Below are 19,468 nucleotides of genomic sequence, written 5' to 3'. Positions count from 1 at the left end.
TCAGTACACAGAGTAGCCTTCGGTACTCAAACCAAGAACACAGACAAGTTCTCCTTGCTTTAGACAACCTGCTTTAGAAGAAAAAGCAAAAAAAAGGTAGAGACTGCGAGTGTTTGCCAAACAGCAGCATACTTACTGTCATCACCAACCGGCCCTGCTGAACACTGTGCTGGAGGATCACGTGCCAGATCATTCAACTCCTAAAAAACAGGAACAGTTTGTTTCATTTAATTTCAAAAGCAATCATGTTATGGCTAAAACAAGCTGCTAGTAGCACTTTGGCTATCATTCATGCTCTTCACAGAGTCCTGCTCATGAACATGATGCTCACATCACTGAGTTTTCTGAGACAACAGGAGTGGTAACCTCACTGAACTCAGAGCCAGTGGTCCAGATAGCCAATTTTATTTAAAATAAAATACCTGGCACATGCACCCATCACCTCTCCTAGGTTTCCACACACTCACAGTCACAGCAATGCTTATTAAATCACGTGGCTTATCAGGTTGGCTTTGTCTTCATTGAGAAGAAAGCATAAGAAACCCTAAACATTACCAAGGAATAATGTTTTCCACTGTGTCTAGGTCAGAGATGAGGTGGCTCCAACCCAGTAACTCTCAGTACCAGCCCTATTTTAGGGCTTATACTGTAACAGCTCCCAAGCTGATCCAGCTCTAGTGATCTAGTTTACCTTCTCAAGCCTAAAGTAGCTTTTGCAGCATAAAGAACTTGAACAACCTGGTTGTTTCACCTCAAAAGTCCACAAACCAGCAGATAGGGGTGGTTAAACAATAAAACACAACCTCTGGTAAACAGTTTTAGTCTATGAATGGAAATGCACATTTTTTTAAGTGCCCATGTCAGGATTTCTTCAGAGTAAGATTTGACTATTGTGAGTCTCAATCTCTGGCTGTGTGGAACAAGTAAAACGCCTCTGTTCTGAACTATACCAAACTTCAGCTGAGATCAGAGAGTCCATTCTGCCACCAGTAATCCACATGAGCAAGCTGCTCAGGAAGTAGACATCTAGCAGTAAGTAGAAGTAGAGTCAAACCCTGAAATCAAACTTGCCTGTTTCCACCTCAGCCACTAACTTGCTCCCTGGGACTGTGAAAGGGCAGCATGATGGTCCTGAGCCTGCTAGCCAGCACAAAAACAAACTTCAGTGTAAAAAGTTAAAAATAAGCACCAGACAACTATTATGGGAACTAAACCCAGCATTCAGGAAACACTCCCGTGCTATCCCTGGCCTGCTGTGCACTCAGCTTTTCACCTCACAGCCTGCAGACCAACAGTCTGCATCACTTCTCCATTGTGCACTCAGGTAGCTACTTACCTGAATCTCTGGACAGACAAAACTCTTAAGGACACTGATCAAGGCAAACCAATTGCAGAAAAAGGACTTAGACTGGCTCTGAGTATCAAACTGATGATGTCCTGGAGTTCCAGCTCCTGTTGCCCCTGAACTTGGAGTCCACCACTAATCACATCTTTTGCTATGAAAGGAGAAAGTTGCCTTACACCAAACAAGTGAACCTCTGGGATCTTCCCCTCAGTGTGCAAGCCCCCGGAGGTCTCACAGCCGAGATGCAAAGCTTCACACATTGCAGCTGCTGTAAAGAACATGAGTTTGGTTTTCTGTCTGTGACTCCCAGGTTACAAAAAGCCCAGCTGGAAGCCTCCTGACCTGACACCACAGACAACTGACCTAAGCAAAAGGTTGCTCTCTTATCTCATGGCTCCACGTGGACTTGCACAGGAAAAGACACTGAGCTGCTCCACTCCTGAAGGTGCAGAGCATCTCCAAACACCAGCTGCTGAAGGGCTTTCCTCTTCCAAGCTGCCAGTCACACAAGTCAGCTTGGAGCAACCAGTTTTAGTCCGGTGAGGGTTCCCTCCTTGCTTCCTGCGAGCATCAGCAAGGCACTCGTTCCCCATCACCACGCTTCACACCACCCACTGGGCACCTGTCTGAAGTCCGGGGCACTGCAGATGCTGAGCACCACCACAAGGCACAGAACCCCATTCCTCCTACAGAACTGCGTGCAGGACAAACTATTTCAGGTAGAAGTGGTCTTAAAAATGCAGTGCCCCTCAGAACAGTGAGCTGTGCTGTGCTCTGCTTCAACATTATTAAGCAGTCACTCTGGGCAGCCAGTTACAGCTTGACACCTCCCTGGGCACATACAGGGCACACACTCATCAGTGTCATCACTGCTACCAGAGGGAAGTGGCTCTCTGCATGCACAAGTTCAGAAGTACGGGCAGAGGAACTTAGAAGACAGGAATACACCTACACTGCACTGCCTGCACAGTACAGCCCTCTTCCAAACGCTCTCAACTCTCGTCTCCCATAGAAGACAACTCAGTGCTCTACTACTCAGAACTCCAAACACATCCATCAGAAAACTCCTAATCCTCTCCACACTGGTCTTCATCCTCTTCACTCCCATTTCATGCATAAATACAACGCAACAATACCACGTTTAGAAGAAATACCACTGCAGGATGCACGTCTGTCATGTAGGATCAGTCCACCAGTGATTATGTTTCAGAGCCTAGCACACACTTTCCCCTCTGGGGCAGGGGAAAATGCTGCAGAAGCTGCAGCTTGAGCGTCCACCTGCTGGCTGGTGGAATTCACAAGGCAGCGGTGCTCTGATGCCCACCCCACACCCTGCCAGAAGCAGCCCAGCAGCACCACCCCAACACAGCGGTGTAACAGCACACCTCATGTGCCACCACTGAAGGAAAGTCTCACAAGTGATGCAGAACACAGAGTTCAGTTAGCAGTAGCCTTCTTTCTCACCAAAATGCCACCTCTTTCACCTCAACCTGCAGTTCCAGGTAGAAGGAATACTTTGGGTTTTGAAGCTGTGTACAGCACCACGCTGGGAACAGGAAGCTCACGGTGACCACTCCTACCGTTTGCATCAGTGATGCAGCTTTCACCTAAAGCAGCACTTCATATTCCACCCTACAAACTCAGACAAGCTTCACAGATCATATAGCCAGATGCCTCTCAACACCAAGGAGGTTAGAACGGTTTGGGTTGGAAGGGACCTTAAAGAAAATCCAGCTCTAAACCCCTTGCCATGGGCAGGGACACCTCCCCCAGCCCAGGCTGCTCAAACCCCATCCAGCCTGGCCTTGAGCACCTCCAGGGATGGGGCATCCACAGCTTCTCTGGGCAGCCTGTGCCAGTGCCTCATCATCCTCAGAGCAAAGAATTTCCTCCTTGGATCTAATCTAAACCTACCCTCCTGTAGTTTAAAACCACCCCTCATGCTGCGGGAGCTGAGGAGAGGAGCAGAGCAGAACAGTCCCCGTCCTCTCCCTGCTGTTGATGCAGCCCAGCACACGGGCAGCTTTCAGGCCTCGAGCACCCACTCAAGCACCCACCCAGCGGGATCCCCACACCCGTCCCTGCAGGGCCCCTCTCCGGCCAGCATCACTCCACCTGCGGCTGAGGCTGCCCCAGTCCAGGAGCAGCACCTCACCCTTGGCCTTGCTGAGCCTCCCGATGTCCGTGTGGGCCTGTCCCTGCCCCCTTTAACACGCCGTTCTCCCCAGCTGCCTGCTCACCAGCCGGCTTCCACTGATCACTAACCCAACATTCAGAGCCAGGTGTAAGAACAGGAGCTGCACACAGCTGCACTCACACACATACAAGTGGCAGGCGTGCACTGCCGCACCGTACCGCCACGCTTCTGCACCCAGCCCTGAGGTTCCTCTGCCTTTCCAAAGTTTTTTGGGCTGTTCCCGAGGTGCTGCTAGCACCAGGCCCATGAAGGCTTTGTTTCTAGGTGTTACCAGAGGAGACTGAGGAATGGCTGGCTTAACTCAGCACAGACAACCCTGGAGCCCATGTAAAACCAACTCTTAACACACGTAGGATCCAGTTGGCCTGGTATCATCTCCAGGCCAATCGTTACCGCACAGCAGACCCCATGCTGCAAGGCCTGGTCTGCTTCCCAGCGACCCAGGAAGGCTTTTTAGGCAGGGATCAAACCTGACCTTGACAGCACTGATTTTAAACCTGCATCTGAAGAAAGCTGGAGCTGCCTACCAGCCAACGCATTGTCTTGTCCTTAAGCTCACGCAGAAGGTTTTGCTTTGGGAACTTAAAAGCAAGGAATGAGGCAGCCTTTAGATGAAGTTTCAGTGGAGGTTTTCAGCTCCCAGGAGGCTGCCTCTCTAAGAGCAAAGCAAGCTCACAGAGCTCGCATCTCCCTTCAGGAGAGGGCCCTGGGAGCCAGGCCCATCACTGAGGATCCTGCCATTACCGTGATCCATCTTAAAAGTATTAATTACTTCCTTGGCAAGGGGGAGGAATTGGAGGCACAGTGCAATGCAAAGCAAGGCTCGAGGTAACTTTCCCAAAGGCCAAGTCGTATGAACTGTATCTGCGAACCAGGAATCCTAATAGAGCTACAAAACTCACTGACATTCACGCAGCTCATTTTAAGTTCCCCAAAAGCGTAACCCCACTTCGGGGTTCCAGGAGTGTATTTTAGAGAAGATGCAGCACGTTTTGGCCACACTCCCTTGCTGTGCTGCTGAAGAGCATCAGCTGCCAACAAGGACTCGGGGCACACTGGAAAGCAGTGCCACAAGTCCCCCTCAGATCCCCAGAGTCGCTGCTGCCCCCCTCCTGCTGTTACTCCACCTCCCAGCAGCTGGTGTGCTGCATTTCAACTGCAGCTTGACCAAGGACTCCACAAACAGCACACCAAGTTTTCCAACAAGCTATCAAAACAGAAAACTTTTCAGTTTTGGTCTTCGAGTTTAACCCCGCACTGGTTTCAAGTTTTCATTTTAAACTCCAGAGACATTTGCTACAGACATTCCGATTCACTGCTCCAGACAGCGAGCCCCACGCTCCCTGGACCCTCATCCGCTGTGTGCTTGGCCAAGGAAACTCCAGTCCAAAGATGAGACTGGTTTAAAGGATTTGAAGCTACTGCTGATAGAGTCTCCAGGAAGAATAACCAACAGAACCAGCGACACCAAGAAGCCATCCAAGGGAGAAGAAAACCACTGTCCCGTGGCAGTTAGTTCCAGAAATTGTAATAAGCCTTAACACGGGGTACAATTCCCCAGATACACTCCAACACGTTAGAAATGACCACAAGCAGTCAAAGATTAACCAAAGCCCTTATGGCTTGTGCTCCCCGGTCCTTCCCCTTTACTCCAGTTTGAGCTGTTTTCAAAAACTCTCATTTACTCAGAGACCACATCATTAGTTTGATTATAAGCCTTGCTTTCACTTACAGCAGCAAGCTGACAGTAAAATAAGCTTTTAATCTGACTTCAGCGAGATTCTTCGCCGGAAGCCCCTGAATCCTTCTGTGACAGGCAGCCCAGGACTGCGCTGTGAAATGGGGATTTATCTAACCAAAAACTAACTTTGAACCACTTTGCCATGAGTTGTTAGCAGCTTTCAGTAGCGCACTGCCAAGGAACACATCAGCAGGGCCGGTGACAAATCGATAGCACTCTGCCTTACCTCAAGAGCAGGAGCAGCAGGAGCCCAGCCGCCAGCTACCTGCACAGCTCCTGATGTCTGCAAGTCTCCCCCAAGCCTGCTGCACGCTCCTCAGGCCAGCAGGCCCCACGTTTGCCTAACACAAAGGTATAAAAGCCCACACCACGGCACTTCACACAACTCCAGTCGGTGCTCGCCAAGCGGGGCCGCTGTACGAGGCGGCGCTCACGTGCACGCACCAAGGTCACGTCACGGATTCCACAGGTGCTCTCTTCTTCTGTGAGACCGTTGTGATTCCAGAATCTCTGCCAGTCTAAGGCTACTTCCCCCCAGTAACAGAAACATTTTAACCTTCAGAAGGATTCTCATCCTTTCCATTGGACAGAATCTGCTTCTCCAGTGCTTGACACAGCCTAGATCCGTTGACCTTCTTGACTTCTTACAGGACTCAAGCATTGGATGACAAGCAGTTAACTGAGTGGCATAAGAACAGCCAAATTTAACGGAATACACAGAGTTAGCCAAGATCGATGTTACGAACAAGTTCTGGTATAACCATCAGCCACCTTTCATCTTTGTTTTCTAAAGCCTGGGCAGCAAGGAAACCAAAGCAACGTACGGCTTCCTCCTGCTGTGGAAACCAAACACCAAAAAAGCCCAGCTAGCAGCTCAACCAGCGTGTGCCGGACAGATGGGCTGCACTGGCAGGTCCACGCACACAGCAAGAAGCTCCAAGAGAAGGAGCAAGGCATTCCCACGAGCTGCTTTCGCTATTTCCATAGCACAGAAATAAGGAGCTCTGCTCAACACAGGTAGCACTAACCCAGCTGTACGCACGCTAACATTGTTTGGTTATCCAGTAAACCTACAGCAACTCCTCCACCAGTGACATTCGTTTTGGCAGAAGTTACACTGCAATGTTTTAAGAGTTCCAGCAGCTCCGGGCCATGGGAAGGCTGCTGTCTCAGGGGCATCACTACAGAGCAGGGCTGTGCCCCACAGAGCAGCACCGTTTACATGGAGGGCCCCACAGAACAGGCAGGAAGCCACCGCTCCTTACAGTAAGAAAATACCTCAGCGGGGCTCAAGCACAGCTTCTGGTTCCCTCTTCTCCCTCACCGTGAGGTCTATCGAGCGGTTCATATGAGGGAATCCATAAAAGACAAAAAAAAATAACCTTTTACTTGCCCCCCCCCTTCCAAGCAATTCCAAACAGCACCCCACTTCCTCAGGGATAGATCAGTATTTCCTAGATAAGCACCACAGATGCTGCTATGGCTGAACCCAAAGTGCTTTGGTTCAAGCCTTAAAATCAAAGCCATTCATGCAGCCATCCAGTATCACTCCTACCCTGCCTCTGGATGTCTTCGCACTGTATTTCTTCTAAGAGATAACAATGATAAAATTCATCATTGTTATAGATCTAAAAATAGCGATGAAGTTGTTGTAGGCAATTGTTATCCCCAGGCTTCAGGGCCACTCTGGGCAGCGTGGCTGCAAGCAGCCCGACCCGTCCAAAGCTGAAGGGTTCTCCCAAGGCAGGAGTTCAAGTTTCAGATCCACAAGCCAGCACGCACCTAAGCGAAAATTCAGAGCGCTGCTGCCTGCGAGACCGCAGCGAACACCACAATTTGACAGGGGGCTGTCCAAGAGAGAGTTCCTCAGGAGCATCTGCTCCAAAAACAGCACCTGCTTCCTCGTGCAGAGGCGCTACGCCAGCTCGAGTCCCCAGACAACCCCAAGAACAGCCCCAGAGCCCCAGCTGGCACTGGCAGTGGGGGTTCTTGCACCGCTTCCCAAGGGGGAACAAGCCTGGAGGCAGCTTTTGGTGCTGCCTCCTCCAGCCCAGAGGAGCTCAAGGTGCAGGACACCGCTTCAGGTAACGTCATTCACACCGTGCCAGAGGCTTAGTCCTGGGGTTTCCTGCTCGTTTTTGAAGCCGACATTACCCAAGGACACAAAAACTTTGGAAAAAACCTCACTATATTGTCCATGGTGGACAATAAACCCAATGAACCCAAGTCGCCAAGCACAAAAGCCAGCAGCAGGATGAGAGCTGAACACTGATACACCAAGGCTGATAATACCCTCCCCAAAACGCCTAAGCAGCAGCTTCCCCTTCCATTGCTCCTTTGTACTCAAGCCCACTGGGATTATTTCTACTCAACCCACACTCTGCAGCCTTTTGGTCCTGCCACAAGGTACAGCAAGGTCAGCAGTTTGCTGCTCCCCTGGTCGTCCTGACAGGGATGGTCAGCCCACAGGGAACACCTCCACTTTTCCCAGAGCCCAGAACAAAAGCCAGGTGATACAAACACCCTCCATGGGGTTTAAAACAGCTGAAGTGCAAACCACCAGTGGTTATCACTGACCTAACTGCGGGAGACAGCCCCAGTAACTCCAATTAAAGGATTGCTTTCCCATCTGCACCTGAACTCCCATATAACTTTCAAAGCACCTGGACGGATGGAATGAGGGGCTTTATATCCCTTCACACACTTTGCTGGAGATTCTTGCCTACAGTCCTATCAGCCCCACTCTGCTCCAGAGCCACCATCCTTCCTCTCCTGGAGCGCTCAGTACTTTCTGAGCTCCATACATGCTGCTGCTCCAGCAATCCCTCCACACCACGCCACTTCCCAAGGCTTTGCAGCATCCTGTACCCTAACGCAGTCCCCATCATGCCTCAGAATTCTTCACCTCTGAGAAGCAGCACGAACAATCAGCCCGTGAGTAACCAGTGAGTAACAGTCAAGCCATGAGTTACCCAAGGCCCAACACGTGCAGTTTCTCTTCTGCTGGAAACAGAACTCTGAGAAACCTGAACCAAAGCAAACGTGAAAGAGAAAGTAGCTTTGCCTGCTTTACAAATTATCCTGCAGAAGATGCAGCGTCCCCACAAGAGCCCTGCATTGTGGGTGTCCCCTCCAACCCCAGCCACCACCTTTATTGTCCTAGCATTCACCGGTGTCCCCCAGGCACACGCTGCTGGCAGGCAAACAACCCGCTCCCAAAGAGGGGCGGTCTTCCGGAGTACCTGCATGTCCACAGATGTGCTGTGGAAATAACGCAGCGTGAAAACTGATCCGAATTAAACACCAACAAAATCAGTGACCAAATCTTGTGTACAATTGATCCTAAAGGAGAAAACAGCCTGCTTATGTAACACGGTACTGTGTGCTGATCTGGAAGTTTCAGTAACTAAAATTACACTCCGAAGCCTTCTCCTTCAAGGCCTGTCCATTCCACAAGCACATGCAATCCTTCAAACTCTTCAGCTTTCCTCTTCATCCTAGGTTTAAATTGACCAGTACGACCCATGAAGCTTCCCAAGAACTTCAAGACAACCTACGATCAGAACAAAGACATTAAAACGCAGTCCAGGCCTGATGCCACTTATCAGAACAGGCAAGCCGAGCTCCAATAGCAGGTAGCAGCTTCACATCTGGTTCTAAACACGCATTAGATCCAGTCCGTAATTCAGACCAGCAGCCCTGTGGGAGGACCGGCTTCCAGATCCGAACCCTGCGTGCGGGTCCCGAACTCCCAGCTCTGATATTTTTGAGGATGAAGCATGCAGAGGCCCAGCTTTACAAGGCAGTGATGGTGCAGCCTTCGCGAGGCGAGCCCAGGCAGGGAAAGGCTCCTCGGGGCGCTTCCTGACAGCGGCCCCGGTGCCTCACCGCGGAGATCAGCCCGGGCACAGCCCCACAACCCCACACCGAGCTCTGCCTGGCCCCAGGAGCCCCCCCCTTTGCTTCCAGGCCCCGCAGGGCCCCTCCGGCCTCCCCCAGCGGGGCGCTGCCGGTGCCCGGCCTCGGTCGCGGCCCCTTGGGGGGGGGGGTGAGGGAGGCCCGGGGCCGGCCCCACGCCCCCTAGCGGCCCCTCCAGGCCCGGCCCGGGCTCCCCGGGGCCACGTTGCCGCGGTGGGGCCGGGCCGAGGAGGAGGAGGCCGGGAGTGAAGGGGGGGGGTGGGAAGCGGCGGCTCCTCACAGGGCCCAGCCCCGTGGGGGGGGGAGGCGGTGAGGAAGGGGGGGGTGTGGGGGGGGGCGCAGGCCCCGCTGGGCCTCCCCCGGCCCCGCACGGAGCCGCCCCCGCCCCGCTGCCCCCCGCAGCCCCGGCGGGGCGGCCGGGTTACGTAAAAGGAGGCGGCGGCGAGGACGGCGGCGGCCGGGCCTTACCTTGTGGATTCTCTTCAGCGCCATTGTGTGCGCGAGGCGGCGAGGAGGGGCGCGCGGGCGGGCGGGGAGGGGGCGGCCCGCGGGGACTATTTTCCGAGGGGGAGGGGAGGGGAGGAGGAGGAGGAGGAGGAGGAGGAGGAGCGGCGCGGAGGCGGCGGCAGCGCGGGGCCGGACCGGGAAGGGGAGGAGGGACGGGAGTGGAAAGGAAAAAAAAAAAAAAAAGGGAAAAGGGGGGGGATGAGGGAAGGGGGGAGGCGGCCCCCGTTGCGGGGGGGGCGGGGGGGGCGGCGGCGGAGGCGGGCAGGGGGCCGCGGGCCTGGCGCGCGCTGCCCGGCGGAGCCTGGAGCCGCAGCGCTACCGCATCCCTCCGCGCGCGCTTTATGCGCTGGCGCCCGCCGGCCTCACTCCCTCACAGCGCCCTCCGCCGCGTATCACTCCGCCGCGCTCTCCTTGTTTCCCTCCCCCCCCCCCCGCACCCTGCTCTCTGCTCCCCGCTAGCGGGATGCAGGCGCAGGGCGGGGAGCGAGGGGGGATTTAGGGGGGGTTGGGGGGGTGTGGGGAGGGGAATGGTTTGGATAGAGGGGGAGGGGAGGGCGGCGCGGGGACTATTTGCCGCGCGCCGGGCGCGCAGAACTCTCCAGAAGGGGGAGGGGGAGAGCGCGGAAGGATACGGCGGAGTGGAAAGAGAGGGGGGGGGGTGATGAGTGACGCTGAGGTCTCGCGAGAAAGCGCGAGGCGGAGGCGCGGCCCCGGCCGGGCACCGGGAGGGGCGGGGCGTGGGGAAGGGGGCGGGGCCTCGGGGCCGTCAGCCCGCCCGGCAGGCAGCGCGCCCGGCAGTCCGGGGCACGGCGCCCCGGGGGGCGGCAGGGGGGGCCCGCAGGCTCTGGGAGAGGCCCTCAGACCCCCCACCCCCCCTCAGTTACCGTTTCCCCCTGAGACCCGCATTTGCTTTCCCCTGAGACCCTGATTTGGTCAGAAATCTGTTGGTTTGGGTGGTTGTTTTTATTTTTATTTTTTTTTATTATTATTATTTTTGTGTTTTTCAACTGTTTTTGTTCAGTTTGTGGCTTTTTGCTCTCCCCCCTCCTTCCTGTCGCCTGTAGGGTCGCCAGACACCCCTCGGCTGTGGAAGAGTGAGCAGCAGCTCTGCCACCCCCGGCCCCAGGCTGGGAACCAGCCTCCGCCAGCACGGGGAGCTGCAGCTGCTGGGATGCTAACCCCAAGCTCTCCCTGCCTTAAATTTTCAAAATGCCTTCATCGCACATCCTCTGAGGCCTTCGCTTTTCAGAGCTCTGGGTTGAAGCTGGCTCTTCCCAGTATTCTCATAAAAAGTACTGGAGTTTGTCCCCAAAGTGGAAAATTAATTTGGGCTTGCAATGCAACAGAAAGGTTGCTATTTTTCCCTTGCCAAGCTTTGAAAAAAAGAAGTCTTCTCTGAGTGGTACAGCACTGTAAAGCACAATCCAGAAAAAAAAAAAAATCAACAGTTTTCAAAATAATAATAATAATAAAAAAAAAGTAAAATACTTTTGTTGTTGTCATTTTAGTACCAGCAGTAGCTATGATTTCTTACCAGACAGATCCGAATTTCTCCAAGAGATAAAAATGAAAGTAGCAGAGTCATTTTCAGAGTTGTTACTCCCCAGGTCACTCCACTTAGATGTGCTGAAAAGCAGATCTCGGTTTCAGTTTCTGAGAGTTGGCCTAAACCTTTACACAGATAGATGTTAACTTGCTGTAGACCGGGCCATGTTTTATCCAGAAAGACATTTTCCTTGGGATTTACAGTTAGATATTTGCCTGATGTGACAACAGACGTTCTTGCTGCCTTGTCCCTGCTTTCTCCCGAGTTCTGCTTTCCCTTCCTACAGCTCCCTTACCTTACCTGCAGCCTGTCACCCTCACTTCTCCTCCACCACCTGCTCCCACCTTGTTTTTCCACCTCACCCACTGCTTTCACAGGAGTCCCACAGGTTTCAGTCTCTTTCCATCCCTGCTCAAACATAAGGACAGTGGGATCAGCTCACACACACCTGCATTTCCCTGTATCAGGTGCTGCATCTGCTCTGAAAACCCTCGAATGCTCCGTACCCACATCAGCCCCTGCTGCAGACATCACCCACCGGGCTGGCAGGTTGCTGCTGGCCATGCAGCATCCTCCTGCTGCGTTTCAGATGTTTCACCTGCAGCTTTCTGCCTTCCTTCTGCTGCAGGGGAGCTGTCCCTGCAGACCTGCAGGCAGGGTTGGTGGTCTCACTGTGCTGGGGCATCTGCCAGCGCCTCCCAAAATTGCCTGCACAGGGTCTGGCACCAAGCAGGCCCCTCGCCACCTCCTGCTCTGCTCAGCGTGGTCAGGTTGCAGCACTGTATTAGGAAGAAAAATCAACATGCTTAGGCAAAGGCACAAAAAGTTGAAGGAGAACAAAAATCACAGTCTAGCAAAAGTTAGGAGGTGAGAAAAGATAACTAAAGGACATGAGATGATCAGAAAAGGAAACCCCCCACACTTCACCAAGGTTGGGCACGTGAACAGCAGGCAAGCTGCAAATAAAAATCCCAGAAAATGGACCTGAGGCAGTGGGGAGAGCGAAGGGTGAGGGAGGAGGAAGCTCCACTTCTGGCCCTTGGGCAAGCAGCAAGGACCTGCATTCCTTCATAACCACAAACCGAGGGGAATTACGTGCCTCTGCAGCTTCTAAAACATTTGTGCCTTTAAAAACATAGGCAGAGGCCACTTTTTTTCCCTGATGCTCATCAGCGTTTCCTCCAGAAGCCTCCAAAGTCCCGTCTGCTGGCCTGGGTGGCGGAGAGCCCCGCAGTCTGGGGGAATTCTGCAGCATCCCAGGTCCAAGCGTTTTTAAAAAACTTCCAGAGTGAACTTCTGTGTATATGTACACATCACATGGGGACGCTCGCCTCATGAAACACCCTTTCTTCCCTCTCCTGCTGCAGATCCTCGGCTGGGCTGTCTGTAGGTGCCAGGGAAACCTGCAGTGCAGCTGCAGCGTTGTTCCCCCATTGTCCTCCCCGTCAAGAGACGAGGTGGATCAGTATCCACAGCAACAGTTATCAAGGAGCTGATTCTGTGGTTTTTTTTGTTGATTGTTGGTGGTTTTTTTTCCTTTTTCTCCCAGATGAGGAGCTCTAGAGATGCTCATTTTAGTCTTATAACCATCCTGTGGAACATGTGTCCGGGTGTTTGTCAGCGGAGCAGGGGGGATCCCAGCCAGGAGGTTTGAAATCCAGAGACAATCCTTGCCCTACAGCGATTGGACCCCTTTCAGGGTAGTTCTCCAAGTCAAAGCTGAAACTAGAAGCTAAGGAAGGGGCAAGGAGCCCCGGGTTTGGCCTGGTTCATGGCGAGGAGGTGAAGCTGGCCACCTGAGCCCAGCAGGTGTGCCCCCCATCACCTCCTAACAGGGCAGCGAGGGCTCTGCTGCTCTGTCCCCAGGCACAAGCTGCCCTAGGCATGAACACAGGTGTCAGTTTGACCTTCAGAACATGACCAGAGGATTGCAGCCTGTAGGAACATAGAGCATCAGGTATCTTGTGGCACGTAATCCAGCCTAGCATCCTGCTGCAGAGCAACCTGGGACGTTAAACTCCAGAGAAAGGCAAAAACCAAACTGAGACGACCCAAAGCAGAATCCACAAGTCACCACCACCACCTGCTTACCTCGTCCACAGGAAAACTTCCAGCATTGATTTGGGCTGAAGTTATCTTACCGATAAACCTCAGCAGCGCTTTCATTGATGCCAAAGAGAAAGCATGGCATTTGTCATCTTTCCATGATGCACAAAAGACAGTGAAAGCAAGCAAGGTTCAGAGATTTAGTTATTTTTTATTATTTTTTTCCCTCCACAGGACAGCATTCGGGCTGTGGGAACTGTGTCTTTGCAAGTCCCAGCAAATATCTGGCTGTTCTCTGGCACGCAGTTGTGCTTAATGTGGATCATCTCATCCAGAAGGAACTTCCAGCTTCCTCCAGGATCACTGAGCACCTAGGGCTGTGAGCTGGGCTGTTTCTCTCTGAGACTGCTTGTGCCAGGACAAGGAAGCTGCCTGGAGGAAGCAGCCCAGGAGAGGGCAAACCCAGCTCTCTCACTGGCAGCAGTGCCAGTATTTCACTGAAATTCAACAGTCAGGAAAAAGAGCACACACCTGTGGCTGCATCCTCACGTCTGGACACTTCATGGTCACAAAGAGAGGGGGAAGAAGGAAAAGGGTAAATGGTCCTGGTCCCACCTCAGCATCTCCCTGTGCCCCAGCAGTGCGCTCTGTCGTGGATGCATGCGGAGGGGAGGTGGGCGCATGGGACCTGCAGCAGAAGCCCAAAACAGGCCAGTGAGCTGGAAGGTCTTCAGACAACCCCGTGGTGCTTGCTACATGCCCCTGCTCCACAGCGATTTTCCATTTCCAGAGTCTTTCGTCCTGAGCTGAATGACTCAAATCCAGAATTGTCATATTTTTAAAGCCTAATAGAAGTAACTTCCAAAGCTACTTGCTCTTGTCCTCGGTTAAATGTGTTTAAAACCAAATTAGTACAAGAATCTGAGATTTTTCTTCATTCAGTAAAACACGAGTTGGAGTTTTGTTTCTTTGTTTGTTTTCAAGCAATAGATTTTTCTACAAGAGAAGAAAAAAAATGTTAATGGAAATTGCAGTGCACAATGAACCAAACCTGAAAAAACAAACAAAAAACAGTCTTGTGAAGTCTTACAGATTCCAAAAGCTTATCTCGCTATTTTGCTGCTGTGGTTTTCATTTCTGATACTTACTACCCCTCTCTTCTCCCCAAATCATTTTGTTTGTTTGTCTGCTTTGCAAGCTTTTTCTGGTTTCGGCACAAACCAGAAGGAAGCTCACAGCACTGCCCCACGGGCAGCCGTGGTGGGCAAGGGGGCACACGGTGGGGACCCTGGCCAGCCGCTGCCATCATGTGAGATGCAGGAGACAAATCTGAGCCCAAAAATGTCACTCACACAAGACCACTGAGAGCTTCCCTGTCACGCAGGGTCAGACTCACGGGCTCCAGCCCAGCTCCTGGAGCACTCATTTTTCCCGGAACAGAAGGTGACAGGGTCACGCTGCCCTTGGAGCTTGTGGCCGTGCCGATCTCAGCAGGAGGCTGGGACTGGTGTCAGGGGAAGGCAAATGAAGAAGCAGGGGAAGACCCAGAGCTCAGCCCGGGCTGGGAGGCTGCATTTACGAGGTCCCCATGGGATATTGAGGACCCCACAGGGCAGTGACTGAATGGTTAAATGGGGACAGAGCGGGAGGCTTTGGGGCAGAAACCCAGGCGGTGCTGGCAGTTGCAGGAAGACCCCGAGTTGTTCGTTCCCTGCCAGAAACCTCAGGGGCAGTGGGTCCATGGGTGGTGGAACCAGCACCTGGCATCAGCACAGCACATCGGAGGCCTGGGCCCTGTGCCACAGGGGTGGGCTTCTGTGAATCTCTCCTCTCTCGCCACGAGAGCCAACGAACCTCCTTCGTATGCAAGTCCCGACCCAGAAGGCAATAACAATTTTCCTGCAAGTGGGTGAGAGAGGAGGAACAAGGAAAGAAAGATGATATCCACAGGTGTGATTACAGCTGTTGGCATGGCTTTATTTTAAAGCCTAGCAACCCCAGGCAGTCACATTTGGGATCCTCCTGTGCTGCGCTTTCGTTTCCCTAAAGTCTTTTTTTCGGAGCTACAGTCTCCTGCCTCACCACATGCCTACCTGCTTGTTCATCCCATTTTATCCCCATTTCATCCACCTCAGCTATATGAATCGCAGTCTTCCAGGATCAGCTTCTAGATCCTCTACCGTGCCTTTATAGCACTGCCCCGGTAGGATCTGGCCTCAGCTGGGGTTTCTGTGCTGCCCTCTTGCACAGGACAATCCAGCTGTGGAGGAGAAGGGCGGCTGCATAGGCATGAAAAACAGCTTCAGGCAAGGACTGCTGCTTCATTGAGGTCTCACTTCCAGGTCTGACGATGCCCCGATGGCTCCTGTAGGTCCAACGAGGGATCCTGTCCTTGCAGGCACCGTGCCCTCCTTGCTTCAGAGAGGGGCAACGGCAGGGGCAGCTTTCCAGGGGTCCCTGGGGCTGCCGAACTGACCGGCCAACACCAAGCTTCTGGCGGCTCCATCCCCAAGGCCGGCTCTGCACAACTTGCAGGCTGGATGAAACCTCCCAAAACATCAACAGCAGAAGTGACTGGAAGGCATAGAAACGCACAGCTACTGTGTTCTGATGTAATTTCACTCAATCTCAGCTTGGTCTGGCCGGGTACCCACAGGACACATGGTGGGAGGCCAGAGAAGGCTCCCAGACACCCTTTTCTAGGTGTTTCCCTTTTCTAGGTGCCAGCACAGGGCTGAATGATGGCTGAGGGCAGGTGGGTGGGGGTCCCAGCAGGAGGCCCATGCTGTGATCCTGGTGGTTTAACACCTGTGAGCTGGAAGAGAGCTGGGAGAACCATTCAGAGCCTGTTGAGGAGCACAACCAAGCACAAAGCAGCTGCTTTTTGAGTAATGGAGAAGCTGGGGTGTTTCAGACCGGAGGGAGGCAAGGGAGGGCTGAGGTCTGAATCCATCGGTGACCTGGGGATGGGCAGAGGACCAGGGGCTCCTGTCACCCCCAGCACAAGAAGAGGGGCAGCCCAAACAACGCCAGCCTGAGACAGCTTCAGAAGAAGCAAAAAGGGCTTCTCCACCTCACCTGTGGCAGGGGACTCATTGCTACGGGACACTGCAGGTGCTGATGGTTAACAGCGGATCAAAAGAAGATTGATAAATCACAGGTTTATCCACTGATGGTTATTACATGGATAAAAAGCCCTTAGGGAGGAGGATTTACTGCCCTAAAGGGTGTAAGAACCTTAATTAACATGGGACAGGCAGGGTGGCTCCATGATCCCAAGATGACGGGATGGGCCACCACTGTTTAAAACTCATTGCTGCTGGGTGAGCTCAGCTTGTGGTCAGGGTGAGGCAAAGCACCTCCTGAGCTGGGCACATCCCTAGAAAGCCCATCTCCATGTGGCACTGCGTAGTATGGGGACAGAGGAGGCAACTGCCAAATCCTTTGGCTGGGACACCTGTGTACCCGATGCCTGACCACCTCCCTGTTTCCTCACTGGCTGAGTACTGCAGCTTCACAAGCTACTCCTTGCTCCTCTATATCGTATATGCACATTTTTTTTTTTTTTAACCCTTTAATTTCTTTCTTTTCCTCTTTTTTTTTTCCCCCTTTCTTACATTTTGAGAACCTGTGATCTTTGTTTTACTGTTCTCACACTGCTCATCCTGCTTTTCTCAAGCTTTCACCTTATTTTGGAACAACGATGCCTTCTACTGCCCACTTACCTATTTAGCGTTTCTCCTTATTATGACTGCACAACTACCTTGGCATACAGAAAAGTAATTCTCCACTGCAAAAATACAACTTAGTTTCTCACACCAAGAACCTGGCAGAGATCAGGAGAGGCTCCGGGCATGTTCACAGCATTCCTCTACCTTCACCTCCTATCGCTGTGGGACTTCCTTAGCCTTGTCCAGGTTATTACAACTTCTTGAGCGTTTAACCAAGACCCTTCACTGGCTAAGCCAAGCCCATCTGCTCAGCCCATGGGTGCTGAGACCTCAGGGAAGGCTGAGCCCTTCCACTGCTCCAACCACTGCACCAAGGCCCTCCCTAAATTAGTTTGTGCTGCACCAGGTCAGCTCTTCTGGATGCCCCTCGCCCACCAGTGCCATGCGTGGGGCTTTCCGTGAGCTCTGGCACCGTGGTTAGTCAAAGGCCACGGCACGTGCTGCCCGGGGGCACACCGCCTGCACCTCGGTATTTTGGAAACCTCCAGGGTGAGACACCACCGTCCTCGCTGGGGGCCACAGCCTGGGTGCTTTACACAGAGCTGATTCCCTTGCCCAGCTAAATCTCAACCAGACATTATCACCACCAGCCCGCTCGGAAGTGCCACAACAGTGGTTTGGGGAGGTCCTTTTGGTGTTTTTTTTTAGCACCCCAAACCTTCTGGCGCAATGCACACCGCCCTGGGCCCTTGCCTTGGGTGCGTAACAGCACGCAGTGAGGGGAACCACAACCACCGCCCTCAGGAAAGGCAATCCAAGCAGAGAGCAGCCTGCCTGCAGCTTGCCACCAGCCAAGGCACAAGCTGGGAACACGAATTGTCGCTCACAGCAAGAGGCCGTGGAGGACAAAGCGTCTGCAGCCAGCCGTGATGTCTCTTTGCTCCGGTCCTCACCTCCCATGCAGATGACATGGTTCTTCCACGCTGCTTCGTTATTCCAATTAGCAACAGCTACGGGCTGAGGCTGTGGGGCAGAGGTTGGCTGGAAGCAGAAGTGAAAGGGACAGAAATAGGGTGCCTGGGTGCTGGGGGGATGGAAGGAGGGCGGCTGGGCTCCACCACAGGCAGGACAGCCACCCGGCTGCTGGGGCAGGAGGGAGGTGGGGAAGGGGGCAGCTGGTCCAGCTGGAGCCTCCTGAGGTGGCCGGGGAAGCAGGCAGAGCTGGCCCGGCACAGGAGGAAGCCATTTGCTCGATGTTTTAGCCAGCCTTCATGTAGGAGAGGCAAACAGCACTTTGTCTATACCCACAAGCCCTCCCCAGGCTGGAAAGCAGGTCAAACATCCTGCAAAGCAGGTTTGCTGGGGTTTCTACAGACAACAAACCACCAGCCTGGAGACAAGCACAGGTAGCTCACCAGCTCTCTGTGCAGCTGTTCCTTCTTCCCACCCTCTTACTTTTGCAAATGCTTGAGCTGGATGTGGCTGCGGGCATGCCTCAATCAAGGACCTTGGGTGTGCAGCCCCCAGAGACCCCTGGCAAGGGGCACACGGCTCCACGAAGTGGCTTCCAGGAGGACAGAGGGGTGGCTGGGCAGGCTGTAGCTCCCCAAGCTCTCTTTCTCACCCTGCCCCATGTTGGGTGTGATGCTCACCCTGTCCCACTCTTCAGGAACCTCCCCGATCGCTACTATTGTCCAGAGAGACATGGCATGGGCCAGCTCCCTCAGCACCCTCCAGTGCATCCCACTGGGTCCTGTTCACTGGACCCAGTTCAGCTCACCCCTGACATACTGCACTTAACAAAATTAAGCTTGTTTTGGTTTCCTTCCTCATTCCAGCCTGGCTCAGCCACTCCATGAGCTGGTGGAGATGCTGGGGCTTTCCAGAGGTGTAAATTCCCAGATGTCGCAACCTGCGGCATCCCCCTGTGCCGCCCAGGGCCAGATTCTTGGGTCCAGGGAACCTCCTGGATGCTCAGCGTGGGAGGCCACCCACATCTTCACCCACTGCCTGCGGCTGCCATAGCTCCTTTCATTTTCACTTCACTCCTCACCAGGTTTTGGGGAACTATGCAGCTCTGCCCTCAGCCCCGGCAGCGAGCCCAGGCGCTGCCTGCAGCAGCAGCAGCCTCAGAAGGGAGCCAGAGGAGGTGTTTTTCCAGGCTGGGCACCACGCACAGCGCACGAAGCCCGGGCAGCTCCTGGTGTCCTGGCCCTGCTCGCTCCGGTGAGTGCACAACGGGAGCCCCTGGGCGCAGAGCTGGGGCTTGGCTTTGGTGAGGGGAGCGGGGTGGCCGGCAAGGCTCTGTCTTGCCAGCCCATTTGGGCACTCGGGGCATGGAGGAACCTCCCCAGATGCACACGAAGGACCTGGAAGCTTTGTTGCAAGCCTTGGGGTGCCGGCTGAGCTCTGCATGTGCGCGTTCGCTCCTCACCACTGTGCCGACGTGGGTCCTGGGGGCCGCAGCTGCTGCTGACCCCCCCCCCTTGTGCTGCAG

At 53.7% G+C, this 19,468-nt stretch overlaps 1 protein-coding gene across 1 annotated transcript in view; it reads right to left on the bottom strand.

Moving 5' to 3' along the window:
• Positions 1-10,072, bottom strand: part of UBE2D2 (ubiquitin conjugating enzyme E2 D2) — a 29,661-nt gene extending 19,589 nt beyond the window's left edge. The window contains exons 1-2 of the mRNA XM_084295151.1: positions 9,670-10,072; positions 137-200 (exon numbers count right to left, since the gene is read on the bottom strand). Coding sequence (XP_084151277.1) covers positions 137-200; positions 9,670-9,693 — 88 coding nt within the window. The 5' untranslated portion in view covers positions 9,694-10,072. The remainder of the gene's footprint in view (positions 1-136; positions 201-9,669) is intronic.
• Between the last annotated feature and the right edge of the window lie 9,396 nt (positions 10,073-19,468).

This window comes from Netta rufina (genome assembly GCF_964035555.1).
Source record: "Netta rufina genome assembly, chromosome: 14".
NCBI classification, from domain to species: Eukaryota; Metazoa; Chordata; class Aves; order Anseriformes; family Anatidae; genus Netta; species Netta rufina.
Note: the sequence above shows the minus strand (reverse complement) of the source record. Positions and strands in the feature narration are given on the sequence as shown.